Source organism: Apteryx rowi, unplaced genomic scaffold, assembly GCF_003343035.1.
Source record: "Apteryx rowi isolate R43461 unplaced genomic scaffold, aptRow1 scaffold_408, whole genome shotgun sequence".
In the NCBI taxonomy this organism is placed as follows: Eukaryota; Metazoa; Chordata; class Aves; order Apterygiformes; family Apterygidae; genus Apteryx; species Apteryx rowi.
This window is the reverse complement of record NW_020450606.1, coordinates 600,122-619,995: the sequence shown is the minus strand read 5'-3', so window position 1 is coordinate 619,995 and position 19,874 is coordinate 600,122. Positions and strand designations below refer to the sequence as shown.

General features: G+C 35.5%; 1 protein-coding gene across 12 annotated transcripts in view; it reads right to left on the bottom strand.

Annotated features, from left to right (window-relative positions):
* QKI (QKI, KH domain containing RNA binding) overlaps nucleotides 1-19,874 on the bottom strand; it is a 170,516-nt gene that overhangs the window by 119,821 nt on the left and 30,821 nt on the right. For all 12 annotated transcript variants that reach the window (XM_026075622.1, XM_026075624.1, XM_026075628.1 and 9 more), the window contains exon 2: nucleotides 10,944-11,086. In XM_026075622.1, the coding sequence (XP_025931407.1) occupies nucleotides 10,944-11,086 (143 nt within the window). The remainder of the gene's footprint in view (nucleotides 1-10,943; nucleotides 11,087-19,874) is intronic.

Sequence of the window (19,874 nt, the reverse complement as noted above, 5' to 3'; positions counted from 1 at the left end):
TACTTAAGTTTATGTTGGAAGAGAGGTGCTCTGCAGTCACTTCATTTTGTCTTATTAGTTACTGGGATTTTACAGATGTCAAGTTCTGCATAACTTTCAGGCAGGACTTTTATGCTAAATTATTCAATGATTTATAATTGAGTTCCAAAAATGAATTTATTAGACACCTTTAAAGGTGGGAGGAAGCACAGAAATTACATGCTTTCAAATCAGAAGACCTGAAACGCTGTATTTACATAAATAGCACTTACTATATTTTTCCTCCAAAATAGCACTCTTTCTGATAACCATAAAATAAAAAATGGTTAAGCACCATACTAAGCAGGAGAGAAACCCAGCCTATGATCAAGACGCACAGTATTATTTTACGGAAGAACTAAGACATTACTAGCTGCAGTTGCAATGAAAGCTTCCATATTCAATCAAGGCATTTAAAAAAAATCACTTTATATTAACATTTTACAGTTTCAGTGCCTAAAAGGTCACCCTATTTTAAGAGATGCTGAAAACACAGTTTCTGAAGTGACTGACAAATGAAGGTATTTAATCTTCCTAAACATAAATATGCTTTCCATTCATGTGACTATGTAAATTATCCAAATTAGCTGATTTAACTGTATTTTATAATAACAGCCAGATAAATACTAGATAATTGTTACTCCTTTACCTGTACACACACATTACAGTATTTGTAGCAATACTGCAATGTGATCTGTGGAATTAAAGCTTATAGTAAAAATATCTAATTTATATAAATTTACAGTAGAAATCAGAACTCTCAGTTCATTTGAGACAAATTAACTCATGCTGCCTGAAATGGCTACCTACATCTTTAAATATATGGAAAAGGCTCCAAATATTTCATCAGTCAGAACTATAAAAACTTCTCTAGAAGATTTAAATAGAGAATGAAAACGTTTAGCCATAGGAGCTGTTCTGTACATAACAACCAATATCCAAGTCAGTATTTTGCACTGCATTAGATTCGTTCTCTGTTGATTTACCAAACCAGATCTAGAATTTCATGTAATGAAAATAATAAAGCAACTCAAAGAAAGTAGTTTTGAATTATTTGATCAAAGCAACTATAGAAGTGAACCCCCTCCCAAAAGTTAAAAACAAAAAGAGGTTATAATCAGTAGTCATTGTGATTCTACTACAGACAAGTATACCTTACATCACTACATTATAGCCAAGTGTAAATAAAAATAAAAATAAAAAAAATAATTACTGTTTGGCTGGGGGGGTTTTAATAAAAAAATTAAGTCAGTGGGTTTCTCACTGTTGACCATTTTTAATGTCAGAAATTGAATAATCCCATTCCCCTTCTAAAGGCTGTTACAAACGTGTGCAATACACATGTACAGCTGCAAAATCCAAGCCAAGAACTGTAGAAGCACACGTCAAAAATGCAAAAGATTATTTCAAATTATAACCTTTTGAATATTTCCTTTATTGCTTTAAGACCCAATCCACCTTCTTTTTTTAAATGACTTCTGCTAAAAGGTGTTACACTAATAAACCTTAACTCTTTGTTCTATCTTCAAGAAGGTAAGACATGAAAGACAAGAGAGACAAAACTGAAAAGAGATTGAAGCACCTTGGAAATCCAAACCGATCAGGAGCATTTTAAGGGTACAAGTCTCACCATGTATGCACTATCTCATCCTGAACACTTATATCAAGTTCATGCAACTTAGTCACATCTTGGTGTACTTCAGGCAGCATAAAGTGGCACAGAGCAGCATGTTCAGATTAGTATCACAATTACGACAGCATCCTTGCCTATCAAATCATATTGAAACTATTATCCCAAATATTCACAGTACTACCAAGGCATCAATACTACTGATACTGCCAAGTACTACAGTACTATCAAGACATCAGCATATACCAAATTTGGCCTTCCCTTTCGACCAACTCTTGGTTTTTCCAAGAGCTTTTAAGAATAAGAAGCCGAACAGACGTTACAGCAATCAGCAGTTCTGTGACAACCACTCTCACAGTTTATCACTGGAGACAAACACATCTCACATTCATTGCAACAGAAGAGCAGCTACCTCATATTAACCACAGAAAAAAAGACATAAGAAGGACAGTTACCATAAAGGTTTGACGTGCTTTAGGAGCACAGCCTCATTAGTAACAGGTACCTCCATATTCTAAAGTTCTTCCAGCCCTGTTTGTATTAGAAAGCCACATTTCCAGGTCTGTCTCTTTTTCAGCTTTTCCAACCCTTGTTTCCATTTCCCTCAAGAAACTGAAATCCTTCAGAAAGACTCTCACAGTCCCCTGTTTATAAGCTTCACAATCTCAAGGACAACAGGAATTTGAAATTGTGGAAGAAAAGAAAGATAAGAGGTATTATTTGGGCCTGACTAGCTAGCTTTAAAGATCTGAACAGATCAAAGTCCAAGAAATATTGCTTTAGTATTTGTGTTGTGGGACAGTAATTTTATTTAACTTTTTAAAGTGAATGTCACTTGTATTAAAAGAATAGCAATTAAATACACTCAAGTCAAACTCAAACAATTAGGATAAACTGTAGACCAAAAGTTTAATATGCTGATTTGAGTAATAAACACAGTCATCAGTACTTAAGATACATCCACAGCAGAACAATGTGTCATTTACACTACTCACTATATTACATTTGCAACAGCAATACAAACGTATCTACTTAATGCATCATTCACTTGTTTGAGACCACACGGATTTGGCAGGAAAAAAATAATCTGAGGAATTGTTGCATATTTAAGACGATTTTCAATCATAACTCAATTGACTGTCTTCCCAGACCAAGCAGTCCCTGTACCACAGACAGCAAGATAAAGCCCTCAGTGTCCTTAGACTCTGCACATACCAATGTTTGTAATTAGGACAAAGCTGAATTTTTAGGTCAGTATGTTCTGATTGTTTAAAAAACACATACCTAAAGTACAGTTGTCAAGTTTATGCCTGTACTCCAAAGAAATAGGTGCCCCTTTGAAAAAGTATCTATCAACCTAAACAAAATCAAATGTTAGGTGGGTAAGTGTACACACTTAGGACAGGTGAATGAGCCTTCTTTGAAGGGCAGAGGGCACTATGCTATATAACAACAGACAATTAAAATGAATTCAGGTAAGCTGCAAAAAGGAACAGGGTGTTCAAGAAACCAACATTATCTTCCCTGAAGAATTGAATGCATGTGAAAAAACAATACACATTTAGTTTCAAATAAATTTAATTTCAAAAGGAAACAGATCCTTCTCATAATAATTCAACTATGTTAAACTGTTCTTTTAAAGGGAAAATATTCATATACAAACTTAGAATTGTGTATGAATATTATGCCAAAGTGACTGAAATGAAACACCTATCTCCAAACCCTCTTCTGCCTGGCTTTTTAAAAAGTAGCAGAAACTAACTGAACAAATTGAGTAGATCCACACAATGGATCAATACTTACTAGCCATGCAAACTCAGAATCTCCCAGACAGAGATCTCTATTGAGACAGTATATATCTTTTATTCTAAATCCAAATATTCAAGTTAAGGTAATAAAAAATAGTTCCTAAGCTATAAAACAAAATATGGAAGAGGAAAGCAAAGGTCTAAGCAGAAAGTTTACTTCTTAAGCTGATATTTGCATACAATCTTTTTCTCAACAAGAATGATGGGGAAAGAATAAATAAAGGACCAACCTGATAAGATGCAAGTGCAGGAAAGAACAATCCTTCTGAATTATGGATAAAATTCAAATAAGAGATGAATGCTATAAATAAAACATTATACTGAAGACTTTTCCTTGACAAGTCATACACACTTTAAAATTTATTAGTGAGTTAAGATCCTCAGAAACAGCAAAACCTAAAAATATGTCACACCTCTATGAAAAAATCTAGTCCATGTTCTTTCTTAAAAGGTAAAGTGCTTTTTATTAAAGTGCACCACTTGTAGACAGACTTATTCTAGCAATAACCAACAGATCTTTTAATATTGAGGATATGCAATCTGATTTTTACCAGAGTGTATGATTTAAGAGAGATACAAGGAAAATACCAGACTGATATTTAAATGGCACTCAAAACTACTTTTAGAAGCAATTTGGGATGCAGACTCAGTGCCTTCTTGTCCTGGTGAAACACAGAGCAAACATTATTAATGAAGACTTGCATTTCACTGACCTTTGTAGGTGAAGCTATGCAACTCGTGCTGTTCTCTAACAAGAAGGTATTGAATGACTTTTGCAAAAGCAACTCCATAAATCTGAGTGTACAAACAGTAATTCCTAAGACTATGGAGCTACTAAAAAGGAGGAAATATCTAACGTCTTTCAAAAGCTTACTGACCACTGAACATGCAAAAAAACTGGAGAAGAAAGACAGTATGGTATTACAGTTGCCAGATAAGTTTCTAGGGAAAGTACAGCAGCTAAGTGTTAAAGGTCTCTTTTGTCAACTGAAAATTACCAAAAAGTTTTTTAAAAAAAAGTTAAAAACAACTCTGTATTCTCAAGAAAAGAATTTTCTCTGTATTTCCTACTGCCTAAAAGCATATTGTACTTCTCAGCTACAGACTTCATTCTTCAGGAGTCAACTTTATCTCTCTGAAGAAAATAGAAGATCTGTTCTTGACTTTGCACAATTAAGTGCATCTACTGGAGATTCTGGTGCCTAAACAAGAGCCTGCAAATACATACGTATTTTAAACAGAGCTCTACCTTCAAAATTAGAAGTGAGAAAGGGAGGCATCTGGTAAGCAGCAGATAAGAATCAAGGCATAAATATCCATTCCTCTTCAGAACTAGGCTGGCCAAAATGAGATTTCACAAAAGGTAGATAGTTTTACCTTTCAAAATTTCAATCTAGTTTGTAAGGCAGAGTGAGAACAAAGGTCAACCTACTTTTCACTACTTTTTAGTATACCTACAATACAGTGAGTAAAACTTACCCTATCTCCCCTTTCCCCAGTGCTGGTGGATAACTGTTGTATTTAAGTAATTGAACTGCTTACTGCACTGAAAACAAATGTATTGGCACATTCAAATATGAATCAGATTTTGTTAATAGGAGCAGTGGATGTGCATCCCATCCCACGTCAGTCATGTGCTGACATTAAAATATGTTCTATTAACAAGCATGGTTTTAGCCTTTAGTAGTATATTTCCATGCTTATGCCATTCCCCAATCCTAGTTGAAGCACACAAGATGTCAATTCACAAAAAACTGCCATGCAGTTCATCAGGTGTATATAAACAAGTATACCCAGCACATTCACAAAATTTTGCTAACACCACCACCATGCTGAAGTACTTTCTCCTCTCAATATAAAACCATTCTTTACTTTGATATACAATTGAAAGAACAGACTGAGTAAAAAACACTGAAAACCAAAATCCACATTCCAAAAATTTCTCTGCCCCACAACGCATGTCAGCTTTCCATTATGGTCTGAACTAAGATATTTGCACATAACTTTTCTGTGTTTCTTAGTCTTCCAAGAGTACTACATAAAATACTCAAGTCGAAGTACTGAGGGAAAACACTTCAATGAAAGGAAGCATAGACAAAATGACAGAAGAGTTACAGTTGCAGTACACGTTCAGTTGTAGCCACAGAATGCTAGACCATTCAAACAAAAGAGGGAATTAAGATGACAGCTCTGATGAAATAAGTTTTCTGTTGAAAGCCTAACTACAGAGACAGTTACTATGTTTATGTGCCAGTGAGAGACCAGCCATTATAAAAGGCACTGTATGAGCTAAAACAAGCACGACAGATGTTGACTAGGTCTTAAGCTGCTCTTCAAGAAGTTCAGTTGGACACAAGCTTTGCCACCTCAGATTTATTAACTGCCTAAGTTAACCATTTTGAGCAGGATTAATTTCTTCTAATTAGATAAAATCTTAGCTATTTCATTTACAGAAAAACATAGGTATCTACAAACTGTCTAGACTAGTTTTCTAGACTAACATCCTCCTCCAGGATTTTGGTTCGCCAGCACCACTGCCTTCCTCCTCCATGGGTACAGAAGGCACCCAAATGTCTAGCACTAGCTGTCAATGTTAGATTAGAGAGCTTTTACCCTTATGAGCTGGAACTGGATAGTGACTAAACAAGAAAAACACTACTTTCTAGTAGAAATGTCATATACACACACAATATGCTGGACATCACTAAAAATTTAATACTACTAATATGAGTATCACCATAACAAGCATGTATCCTAACAAATATGTTCAACTTGCATATTGGTATAGGATACAACTTATTTCTTCTCTCAGATTTATGAATTTACTTTGAAAAATATTAAGGGAAACACTGTCCCTAGCTGAAGTAGATGTTATTACCTAGTCTTCACTTTTCTTACCTTCGCCTTCCATTTTTTCAGGAAATAGAATTTCTGCAAAAAGCCAAAGGAGAGAAATCCAAAAGAAAGAATTAAACTGGAGTATTAACAAATAACTGACTATGTTATCAGTTTTCTAACTTAATTTCACTCAATGCTTGAACAGTTCAATGGGGAGGAAATAATTCTGTCACAAGGATTTGATATGGACTAAGTTTGTCAATACTGCTGATCTGATGCTGAACCTGCAGGATTAGTATCAGAGACTGAAGGACAGGATTATCTCCAATGTTTTCTAGACTCTCTTCCATCCTTTTGTCTCCTCAGATAAAGCATGCTCTGGAGATTCGACAGGCTTATTTCCAAATAAAACTATCATGGCATGTCATCTTTCAGCAAGATGCTACCAAAAAAACCATGTTCTTGACTGTGAATCAGAACTTAAAAGAAACTTATCTTTCAAAGGGTGAATCAGATGGTCAGTAATGGAAGCATATCTAACAAAACATAAGATACAAAGAGAAAAAATAAGCTTCAGACAAAGCTTCAGACAACATTAAGACAGGTCTCCATTTTACTGACATCTAAACAAAGGGGACCTTTCTCATCATATCCATTCCCCTACCATTTGCAACCAGAGCACATAAAACCTCTCATAAATATGTAAAGTTCCAGCTCAAAATTAACTTCATTTTTTACTCCCACTGCTTCTACTGGAGCGTTGTTCCAAATATCTCATTCAGACTGAAAATTAGTAAGTAAACTATTTTAGTTGTTTCACACATTTTTCTTGCATCAGTAGTTGACCTTTTCACCAAATATTCCCCCAACCCTACAGGTTACTTTCTAGCCCAAGTTATTTACAGAGAAGAGTTATATTCCCTCTTTGCCTTCCTATTGCAAAGGTAAACAAAGCCAGCTTTTTAAGCCTCCTTTCATAAGCCTGTTTGCCACTAGAGAATGAAGAGCCTAAGCAGAAGAATCAGAACAATAAATAAAGAGGATGTTATCATTTTCTTAATCCATATTAGGGATGCTATTAAACTTCGATATTACCAAATTGAAAAAGGATTTAAATGTTTCGTCAGCAAGTTCCCCGCAGTAAAATGAATCCCTGTGTTCATCATTTCGTTGCACTAATTAAACAGTTTTAACTAAAACGGTCAGAATGTATGCACAAGCTGTTTATCACTGCTGGCCTTTGAGCTGCAGTATACTCAAAGGACATGCTACTTTAAGATGCGATAATTACTGAGTTCTTACATTTTTACTGAAGAGGCACAGAAGAGTTCCAACAGAGAATTTCACATTAATCAGAGCTAACAGGGCACTTATTATTAATAAAGCCATGATTAAAATAGAAAAACATTTATTCAGTCCAACATTTGTAGGTGCAAATTTCAAGAATTGCTTAAATTGATATCAGACAAAATTTAGTCTCAGCTCTTTTGGGAAATTCAAGAAAATTAATCATTCATCTGAAGCATAAGAAACACTAAAGAGTATTAACTATTCATCCACAAACAACAGAGTGAGTGTGTGTGTAAAAGTTGGATTAAACTCATCGTGGACCATTTTTATGTCTCATGATTAATTTAGGAKTCTATGCACAAAATTATGCTATCGTACTATTCAGTATCCACTACAGTCAGGTGACCTATATGCTTAAAATTATAAATTAAAAATATTTACCAGAATAAAAGCTTATTATAGGATCATAAAAGTTTAATTATGTTTATTTTTCCTTTTGTTATAAAAAAATGGATAGAAATCTACATCAAAAAATAATCTCGGGTCATTTTTCCCCTAAAAATCTTATCAAAGACTGTCGATTAGAAAAGAATGATGGTGACAGTTAACCAGATCTATTTGATACAAAATCTCTCTGACAATCTGCACAGTACTGTCTCCCTATAGCTGACCACAATTAAAGACATTATTAAATACGAGTAAGAAGTTCCATGTAACATTACGTAATTACAATTGCTGTCAATGAAACAATGAACTTCACTAGTGAATCTTGAAGACAAGCTGACATCACTGCACTCCAGACCTTCCAACTAGCCTGAATGCAAGGTGGGATATTCTTTTTGCAACTTTCAGAAAAGACAGACAGACAGGGGGAAAAAAAAAAAAAAAAGCTGAACACAATTGTTACTGTACCTAATGGCATGTTCTAGTTACTTAACTAATTATTTTGACTGTGTAGGTGCCATGCTGAGTAGCTAAGAACAATACAGACTGGTGGGAGTGCACAGAGAACACTGGGCTTGGCCCCCATGAGATTGGAATTGCAAAGTACCACCATGCTCAAAACCTGTCCAGAAAACACACACATATCCTAATAGCTGAAAGTAAATCTAAAAGCACCTAATAATACACCTAGCACAGTTAGGGGGAGTTTTACTGACTGATGCCACCATGACCAAAACAGGCAGTGCTCCACTGAACAAGCAGCATTTTTCCTTCTAGCACAGAATTGCCTAAACACTCAAAACATCCTGAATAGGTCAGTCTTAATTGGCACCTATCAAACTTACTATTATTTTCCTTGTTTAAAGAGGATAGCTAAAAGTAATCTCAGAAATGACAGTCAGAGGAATGTGTTAAACTAGTTTAAATATTTGCTAGAATGCCAAGCCAAGAAGTAGTGATAGAAATTGCACGTTTTCTAGCAAACCTTTCACACGGTCTCACAAAAACTGATCACCTTTTCTCACAAGAACTAATCACCATTTTCTCCCAGGTCACAAGTAAGCAAAGCACAACTCTCTCCAACTTCTGAATTTGTATTTTGAATTTGAGTTTAATAAATTAAATTAAGTCACCAATTTGAGGGCATTCTTCTGGAGGAACACAAAGAGTTAGGAGTAGCAAGAGACAAGAAACACTACACCCCAAGTTAGACAAGTGCTTTGACAGCAACTACAAACAAACACTTCCCTGCTTATTTGCACTATATTTGATAAGTAGCTGGCAGCCAAGGGCTGAGCTACTGAGCCCTTGTTTTCTGAAAGAAAAGCTTAACAATAAGTTATATGAAATTCAATCCCTTTCTCCTCCTCTTACCTCACACTAAGTGATCCCACTATATCGAGCATCAAGTTCTGTAGAAACTGCAGTGGATAACTAAGGCAACCCTTCACAAACAATACATTGCCCAGTTACAAAACAAAGACTTCCATAACCAAGCTGTTTTTCTTAAAAGCCATTAACTAAGACATATGCACATGTTTATTACAAAGATACTTACATCACTTCACTGAGTAATTAAGAAATCGCATAGCACAGTTTCTCTCATATATCTGGAATTCCAAGGAGTTCCACAAGAATCAGGTTTTTGGTGTGTATGTGTGTATATATATTTGTACTACATATGCATGTGTGTGTGTGTACGCACCATGCATACAGATACATCTATATGTGGAGTAGGACATGTCCTTACTGCTAATGCAAATTCTTTGAACTTTTTTTTCAGTACAAGTATTTTTAATTTAAAAGCTGTAAATCAACTTTGTGAGAACTGAAAAGTGAGAGAAGATATTTGTCTAAACATTCAATTCTGAGTAATGACTCGCACTTAATATTTTCAGTAAAGTATGGCATAATGAGGTTCTATTTAGAGACCTGTATGTTCTAAGCAGCATTAAAATAATACATCCCAATTTGGAGAACTTGATCTAATAATAAAACATAAAAAGCCACAGGAAACCAGCCACTATATACAAATGTTAGTTCCATTTTTTGTTGTTTTGTTATTTCTTCCATTTAATACTGCTTCAGTGTGCAAATATCTCATGCGAAACCTGCATCCCTTTACAGCAACAGGACCTCTAAATTCTGTTAGGGAGGAGTAACGTTTTGTCAGTGATCAATGAAAAGGGTTGGGGCAGATTCTGACAGGGCATATTTTTCTGAGTCATTTCAAAAAAAACAAAACAAAAAAAAAAACAAAAAAAAAACCCACACACAATCGGAGCAGAGAGTTCTAAGTATTTCTTCTAGTTAAATAAAACCACTCTCCCTCAAAAAGGCAGGTGTACAACAGAATAGATCACCCTATGGAGCCCACAACAGTGGCAAGCAAGCAAGGAGCTTAACTTGAGGAGAAAAAAAAACAACACACACACCCCACACACAATAAGCACATTTCTATACAGAACAGAAGCGGTTACACAGGTGCAGAATGGACACCACTAAAGATTTTAAGTACAGACTGAAGGGTCTAAAAGCATGCTACTACTGACCCTTAGAGACGTATGTTTTAAGAGGAAAATACGCTGTCCTAATAACTTTCTCCATAAAACTCGCTCCACAGTGACTCAACACTGATAGTACTGCATGAACAAGATAAATATATTTTAAGCAGAAATTCTGATCTTAAATCTTTCGAATTATAATCCATACTGGTTTGATATTYAACATGACCTTCTCCCACTCACCTTTTGCTTTACTACATATCAAGCCACCATGTGGTACATACACTCCTCCCTAAAGAAACGTCTTACCTTGTTAAAAGCAATTCAGTGTGATCCAAGGTAGCATCACATGAAATTTAGAGAAGACCACAAGGATTAAAAACAACATTTAGGGACTAAGGAGATACTTACATCAGGATATTCTTTTACAGGCACATATAGTTTCTCTTGTAACTGTACAATAGGTCCCACAGCATCTGGTAATTCTGCACTTCTCTTCTCCGTACTACCATTTAATGTGTCGTTATACATGTCTTTCCGTACTCTGCTAATTTCTGTGGGGGAAAAAAAAATGTATATTAGATATTAAACACAGTAACAGTTTATAATCTTATATGACAGTTATCTCTTTCTAATCTTTCCCAAATCTTAATGCCATTTTCTTCCCTTCTTCATGAGCATTATGGTAACTTAAAGCAAAAAACATACTCTGTTTATTACATTGTGGGACCATCATAAGTGTTTTCTCCATGTCTGGAAATTTGCTGCCTACTCATCCTGTTTATGAAAGTCCACTATTCAAGTAAAAATTATCTGCAACTCCTGAGAACACTCAAAAAATTGTTCATGTAGTTTAAAAGGTGTATAAAAATACAGTTAACTTCTTTTAAGTACAACAAAGTTGCTAGAAAGCAAAAAATAAAAATCTGTACCTAACATTAAAAAACCACAAAAATGCATATATATATATATATATATATATATAAAAATATTTGCTAGCTACGAGATCAACTATATGGAAATGAAATGATGCATCTTTCAGCAATGAGAAATCTGACAGCTCAGAAGAGCAGTTATTGACTGCAGAGAGTGACAACTAAATAGTAAATATTGTTTTACTGACTATCTTTACTCTGATAATGAAAAAAAGCACAAGTATATCAGAGACCTCAGCCAGTTTTACAGAATAATATTTTATGTGTGTAAGCATGTATGTAATATATAAAAATATTTTATAATGCATGCATACATATATATATACACAAATATTTACACACACACAAACACACCAATAATATTAAGTCCACTGCAACTACAAACACAGCACTGACAAATATGAGTGGTAGGAGCCAGCTCAGGTCCAGAAGAGTTGTATTATCTACAAATAGTCACCATCAGTGCCAAATCTGGATTCTCTCAGGTCGACTAAGACCTAGGGGAACCAAACCAGTACAGCTACTATGCATGCTAAGATTTGTCAGCCAAGACTTGATACTGCATTGAAGTAGATGAACTGACCCTGTGTCTTACACAGCAATATTCACGTGAAAGCGCATATGATAAACTAATAAGCTTGTGTCTACTAGTCCCCAAAAAGTCAGATAGCAATGACAGTAGTCCAATTCCAACCAAGATTACTATTTTTTCCAAGTTCTATCTATAAAGAAGTAGGAACAAGCATGAACTATACAGTTCTGTTTCATTCCATCTCTTTCCATTACATTGGCCTGATACGTCACAACCAACACCGAAACTGCCATCAGCGTATCAGTGCTTTCTCTCTGTGCACCTTGAGCTGAAAAGATGACTAGAATTGCTGAACTAATTTACATTACAGTTCTCAGCATGGGTCTGTGGTTGTCTCAGATTAGAAAAACAAAGTTGCACTTGCTACTAAATATGTTGACAGAATTTCAAGAACAAAGCACAGATGCACATGATTTTCCTGCAAGGAAATTCACTTCACTTCACTTCCATCATCCCAGATCCATCACTAGAATCATCTAGGATCTTTTTTCAGGGCTTCCATCATTACACAGGAGTGTCATACTTTCATCTTTGCATCTCAAAAAAACAAACAAACAACCCCCACACATTTATCAATTATCACATTATAAAAGTAGCTAAAAAGCTAAGTACTCCAAGCTTTCCAAGTTTGCTGCAATAATCAAATAATTAACAATGTAAGGAAGAATTAAAGAATAGATACTGATGCAAGACAAAAACAAAAAAAAGAAGAACAATCAAAAGGCTATAAAAATGATGAAAACATAATTGAACACTAGTGAAAATAAAAACTTTTAATGTTACCCGATTTGCGGGAAAGTGTGGCTGGATCTAATGAACCTTTTAGCCTTCAGATTTTTAATTTATCTATCTATGTAGTGATCTTGTTTTTAGATTTGACTTTGTTCTCCAATCAGATATAGGCTAGGGACCCAAATCAAACTCTCATTCCTCAGCTTGCTGTCCTTGCTGCAGAGTTCAAAGCATCAATATGACTTGAGAACACTTTGTTTTTACAGAAAGCTATGGGCTTAATTAACTTCTAAAATAATTGTGCAGTACAATTTCCTTTTTTTTTTTTTTTTTAAGGGAAGGTTTATCAAATTATCAATTTTTTTTAAAAAAAAAACTTTCTCACCAACACTGTCAACTTACCATACCTTTTCTGCTAGTACACAGATTTTTCTACTACTTTATTGTAAATTAATGAAAAAATCCTCAGCATCACCAGGAAATGCCATAAGCAGATTCATAAGCACTGTTTCACAGAATCACAGAATCACAGAATCGCTGAGGTTGGAAGGGACCTCGGGAGATCATCTAGTCCAACCCCCCTGCTCAAGCAGGGTCACCTAGAGCACATTGCACAGGATTGCATCCAGGTGGGTTTTGAATATCTCCAGAGAAGGAGACTCCACAACCTCTCTGGGCAACCTGGTCCAGTGCTCTGTCACCCTCACAGTGAAAAAGTTTTTCCTCATGTTCAGATGGAAGTGTCTGTGTTTCAGTTTGTGCCCGTTGCCTCGCGTCCTGTCGCTCGGCACCACTGAAAAGAGTCTGGTCCCATCTCTCGACACCCTCCCTTCAGATACTTGTACACRTTGATAAGATCTCCTCTCAGCCTTCTCTTCTCCAGGCTAAACAGGCCCAGCTCTCTCAGCCTTTCCTCATAAGAGAGATGCTCCAGTCCCCTAATCATCTTTGTGGCCCCCCAAATTACACTGTATTACACATCTTGAGATACTACCTTTGGTTGCAAAATGCCTGGAGTAGTTATAAACAAAGTAATTAAAAATAGATTAGTGAAATTTATCTGGATTTCAATTATCTACACTTCAACCTAATACAAGAATGGACAAATTTTTCTCTTATTTAACCAAAAAACATATCAAGACTTTATATTTCATTTCTAGAAATGAAAGTATTTAAATCACTGTTATAATTGGAGGAAAAAAAACCCACAGTTCACAACTTACAAAATCTCAGCTAGTAAAAAAAACTCTCAATGAGTTTATTCCAATATAACTGAAAAATTACTTAAAAATAATGTATTAATAAAGTTCCAAACTGAAAACTCTAACATTTACACAGACATAGTTTCCAAAGAACCAACTTTAAGTTTTACGAAAGCATGGGCTGTAAATTAAAAACAGAAACCAATTTAGTCTTTTATTTAGAATTGTTAGAGCTACTTTCAAAATGTTCAGAATTAAAACGAAACTGAAAACAAAAATTTTACGTTTCAGTCTGACCACAGGAAGTCGCACAAATGAGAAGTCACTTTAAACTGCAGCAGCAAACAGGAGATTACTAGAACCTCCTGTTTCATAATCACAATTGTTTTCTGCCAGGTGATTTATAGTTGAGATTCCATCACTTGAAAAGCTGGGGGACAGGGAGGCCTCAGGTTTTATGAATGAGTTTATGAAATGGAGCGGACTTGGCTTTCAACTGAGTTCTTCTAAATCAGTCTAACAAACTTATTCTGCATATTCAAGAAGTTGTTTCTCCACTGGGAACTGACATACACAATCATGTAGGCTATAGAATAATTTGGTGGTTAACACCTGCTTAGAATGAAGAACACAGATTTTTGTCATCACACAATCATAGTCCAAGAAAGAAAAAAAAAAAAAAAACACCACACTTCTTCCATGCTGACAGTTTTGGCAACAGGCACAAATCCTCTGAACTGCAAGAAGTATTTATACTGGCTTCAATATCTAAAGAAATTCTTTAGCACATCTTTTTGAACCAATACTATTATCTTTTGGCGGACTTTATTTCCTTTTCACTTTCTTCAGATTTTCCATTAACTTACACTACACTGAAACACAAGCTAGGCAGTCTGCTGAAGTATTAAAGCATGAATAGTATATGGTCACTTTTATTTATATTCGGTAGCTACAAGAGTTGCATTAAGAGTTTCATTTTAAATTGCATCATTCATATATAATATAAGTATTAACATTAGATGTCTTGGATTTCATAGGAAAAACACACATCTGTTTTAATCTTTCCCTTGCAAATACTCATATGTCACATTTGTGACACAGTAGAGCAAAACTTTCAGTGCACACTTCGGTAGTATAAGCTGATTTGAGGACTACCACTGAATTCTGGTCTTTGTGAAACCTATTCGAAGACATTTATCATGCCTCAAATGTTATATGAGGCTAAGACACCTACTAACTCAGTATTTTATTCTCCACTACAGGCCAGACACCTGACATGTATTTTTCTTTGCTAGGTTTTAGTTCTCCACTCCTACATTCAAGCCACTATAACCACTAACAGACATCAGTATAGGGATAGTTCAGCTACTTCAACACAGCATTATCACTTCTCCTGAAGTACTATGGTTTCTTCTAGGAGCTTCTCCTTTCACTTATCTTCTATTTAGAAAAACTGAAGGATTATTGCTCAAACCTCAAACTTAGTCATTCACTCTCATCTCTGCTGATTTCCTTAATTGTCCATACCATTACCTTTAAACTATGGACAAAGCACAACCTATCTTCCTTCTCATCTTGTGAGCCCACTCTATCACAAGCACTCTCCTAAATATTCAGCTCTAACTTATTTAGCTGTCTCAAACACATGCTGGTCATTTCCAAATTCTGCTGAATCTTCTTCTGCATCTTCACAATCTTTTTCCTTTTATGACTAACAACAGCTTTCTCAGACATTTGTTCTTATTTAACCATGCCTCTTCTCTCAATAGCCTTAAGTCCATACAAAAGTATTGAATTTTGATGATGTAATCTTTCCTTTTAGTGTCTCCATTAAACCAAATTCAAGCTTCTAGTCTTTGAGCATCTTGTAACTTTGCTAATCATTTTAAGCATTTACATGCATCTACAGAAGTACCTACTTTTGTGTTTTCTGCAACTCCAACAACAGTTTATCAAGAGTGCAGGAAGATTCCAGAGAGCCTATTCAGTAGCATGTTAAAAAAATCCAAAAGCTCTACTCACTTGTTACCTCTTGCAAGTATCAGCGTTACTCTGTTTTGAAATACTCAAAATCTGAGGATAGGTATAGTACAGAAGCAGGAATGTCAGATCCTCAGAGCATACCTTTTTATTTTCATTATTTCATCCACTTATCAAGGCAAAAATAGAGGAACTCAAGTAAACAGCCTTTTAGGTTTATTTCACACTGCTTCTTACACTCTGCCACTTATAGATGTTTTGTCTTCCCTTCTCAAAAGCTTCTTTGGCATGTCTCATGAAACTGCACTTTCAGAGCTCGTACACAAAGCTTTAGCTTCTCCACATTCATGCTTCTTTACTAATTCTTCCACACTGATACCTCACAGGAAGCCAAYTGATTTAAAAATAAGGCAGGCTTTACTTTCAAAGTGAACATCTAAGTACAGCTCTAACCACTTTACATCTATCTTAACACTGTAGTGGTAATTATGTTCTATAACACTCCAGGGATTTAAAAGAGAGTTACTAAAGAGAGATACTTAATTATAACAGCTGATACAGCTAAAAGGAAAAAAAAAAGCACACAGCAGCTTCACCATACCTCCAGCCTGTGAGCTCTGCAGACCTAGTAACAGGTCTCTTTTTGAAAAGTGTTAGTACCCACCTCTACTGTAGGTAGCAGCAGCAATGTGTAAAAATAAAAAGTTCAAAATCCATGCCTTTAACAATAGTCTGGTCTGTACTTTATAAATGACTTAAATTTAGCAGTAAATGACAAATCGGTCTTGCTCACAGGAAGGCAGGGGAGGAACATACTCAAAAAGACAGCAAACGAGTTTCAATATAATTATCTTCTTCCATCTTAAGATTACATGACGTAGTCACCTATGATGGCAAGGGAATGCATTCTGAACCAGGAGAACATTTTTTTTCCTGTGTCCCTGGAAACTACGCAAGTAATCTTCTGCCTCCTTCATCTACCAATAGCCCTTTCAATCTCTAAAGCATTTATAAGACAATCTGAAGCAGGGCACACTGGTTATACTGATGACACAGATATGTATTTTCTAGATTTCTTCATAACACTTATGATAAACTGTTCTTCCATCTTGAGTACATGAAGGACTGTGTTCAGATAAATGTTTGTGATCACACTAAAAGCCAAAAGGTTATTGCCTCTTGGTTGTCAATTATCATTCTCTTAGAAGAAGCAACAATCTACACATATGTTTAAGACTGCTAGATTGCAGGGTAAAATGGGTTTACATAAACATCTTAGCAAGCATATTCAAAGTAGGAAATCACTGAAAAGGTTCAGGTTCTTCCTCTCAAAACACTTCCAGACTTGTAAAACATCTTATCTGCAGTGCCTACAGCTAGAGAATTTCTCAGTAGGAAGGCTTCTAAATTGGAAGGTTTTATCTGTTGAAAAAAGCTCAGATTTGGACACTGTATTTAAACCAATGGATTCCTCATTGCAGTTTAAATCAGAACTAAAATCCTGAAGACACTAAATTGCAACAGTCTTCTGAGGTTAACAGTTTGGTCCAATCACAATTTAAATAGTCAGAGCCAAATTGATGCACCTCAGTCCATGATCCTTTTCTGAGGCCTAACACAGCATAAGCCATTCATGCACAGCATTTAACTCTTTACACTGAAAAAAAGAAGAGCCGCTTTTCTGTCATATAAGATCTGCTTATCTATCATTCCTGATTACAATACACAGTAAACAGGGTGGGGATGGAACGACCCAACAGTCACGATCCGCAAGAGATTCGGAATGAAAAAACACCAACCACCTTATAACACAAGTCACCATGCTTCCTTAAAAAGCAAAGCTCCACACACTTGAAGATGCTCAATCATAAGCTAGCTCCCACAAGAAAAAAAAAAAAAAGCAATCTTTTTTTTTTAATTAAAACTTTAAGAGGTATGGTGAGAAAAACCAGTAATGTTCATATAGATAAGAATCTTCAAGGTACCTGGATATCAGTGATGCATAGAATAATCAATTTCAGTTTTCTACTTCCTCACACAAATCAAGTTATGCTTGAAATATCAATGGCACCAAAATTTTACATACAGCATAAAATTTTATGTGGTTTGACAGAAAAAGCTCATTCTTTCAACTATAGATCATGACACTAAAGAACAAGCTTAAATAACGCTTTCAATATTTCCACAATAATTTCTGGGAAAAATGAAGAACTCTGAAAGTTCTCAGAGAAGACTTGAATAGTTCCACTTAAATTCACAAATTCACTGAGCTGGGAGATGGGGAACAACTGACTCAAGTCCCTCCTTATTAAATTTTAATGTTATATGCAGCAAAATGTGTGGGAAAAGCTAATGTTTGTATAAAGTATTTTTACTGCACACAACACTTGCTGCTGGACCATCAATTCAAGAATTTAAGTGGTGTTCCTAAGCAAGAAAATACATTTTTTCTAATTCTTTCACATTCAGACTGGTCCCCAAACTGGTAAATGAACATTACAAACATTCAGACATAGACTACCACTTTAGAGAATCCAAATCCACTGAACTTGTGTCCAGGGTTTATCCTGGCAGACCCCATTCCCAGGATAAGCTGTCAAAAAATTTGAAAGATAAACACAAACCATTAGTATCAAACAACACTGCCTGAACCCTCTCAACACTTTTAAAGCTGAAGGAATTCTATTTGTAATATATTCAGCAATTCCAAAAAATTTCCTATATCGACTGTCTTTCTTCCCATCTCAAGTGTGCTGCTTTAGAGAAAACTGGTAAAAAACGCAACTGCTCCTAAGAGAAAGATTTGGAGAAAACAGAGAAACAAACAAAAAACTCTAAATAGATTTTACCTTTTCCAGGTTACTTAAAATTGGTCTCAAATCTTGATATGAAATAAAACTACCAGTTTTTAAGGAAAAATCTATCACATTTTCAAAAGAACTAACAGTCCTTTATATACAGAAAACTGTCCCAAACACTGCAACCAAGCAGTAGCGGGAAAACAGGTTAGTTCCTTTCTATCACTGCTAAATACTATAAAAGAAGGTCATATAAACAAGAACTCACACATTTCTTACATTTCTATAGATTCTCTGCCCTTTAATCAGAACTCCTCCGTAGTCCTCAGAACAGCGGCATTTCAGACTTAAACTGCCGAAGAATTTCATGGCCCACAACCCACTTCCCCTCCTGGCCCCTTTGGTAAGGGAAATGTGAGGGGGCTGGATGGATTTTACTAATGATAGAAGCAACCATGCTTACTAACTATATGATAGATATCCAGACCAAAATGATAGTGAAGCAGCAGGAGCATGCAGTGCTTTCTCAAGACAGAAACAGGCTAAACAGCTCATTCAGAAAAAAGGATTTGACACCATGCCCTAAAACACTCTTGTCCAGGGAGGACTGAATTATCTAGTCTACCCCTTTTACATACTAAATTGATCAGCACTTTCTCACAGATTCTTATTCATTGCTTTTGAAAGTTCTGGACAGAGCCACTGAGAATATGGCACATGACAGTCATGCAGTAGTCTCACCAAAAGAAATGTTTGCATTTAAGATTTCAATTTGTCTTTTATTGCCTTGGCAAAATTCTGGTTTATTCTCTTTTGTTCCTCTGAGCCCAATCTAGCAGTTCTTTAGATGATTAAACTGTCAGTGCAATGATTAGTGGGCAGCACTTTTGGCGATTTGTCAGCACTCTCAATATCAAAGTTCAATCATTTCTTTTGCAAGAAGAGTCTGCAGAACTCCTTATGTTTTGGGCAGTTTAAGGTTTGCATCAAACTGACTTCAGAAACAAACAGGGCATACTCAGTCTGTTCTCTTCCTATAAGTGCCAACAGAAAGCTTTTAAGTGCTTTATTATTGGTGGAACATCATAATTCATGCTTTTTCT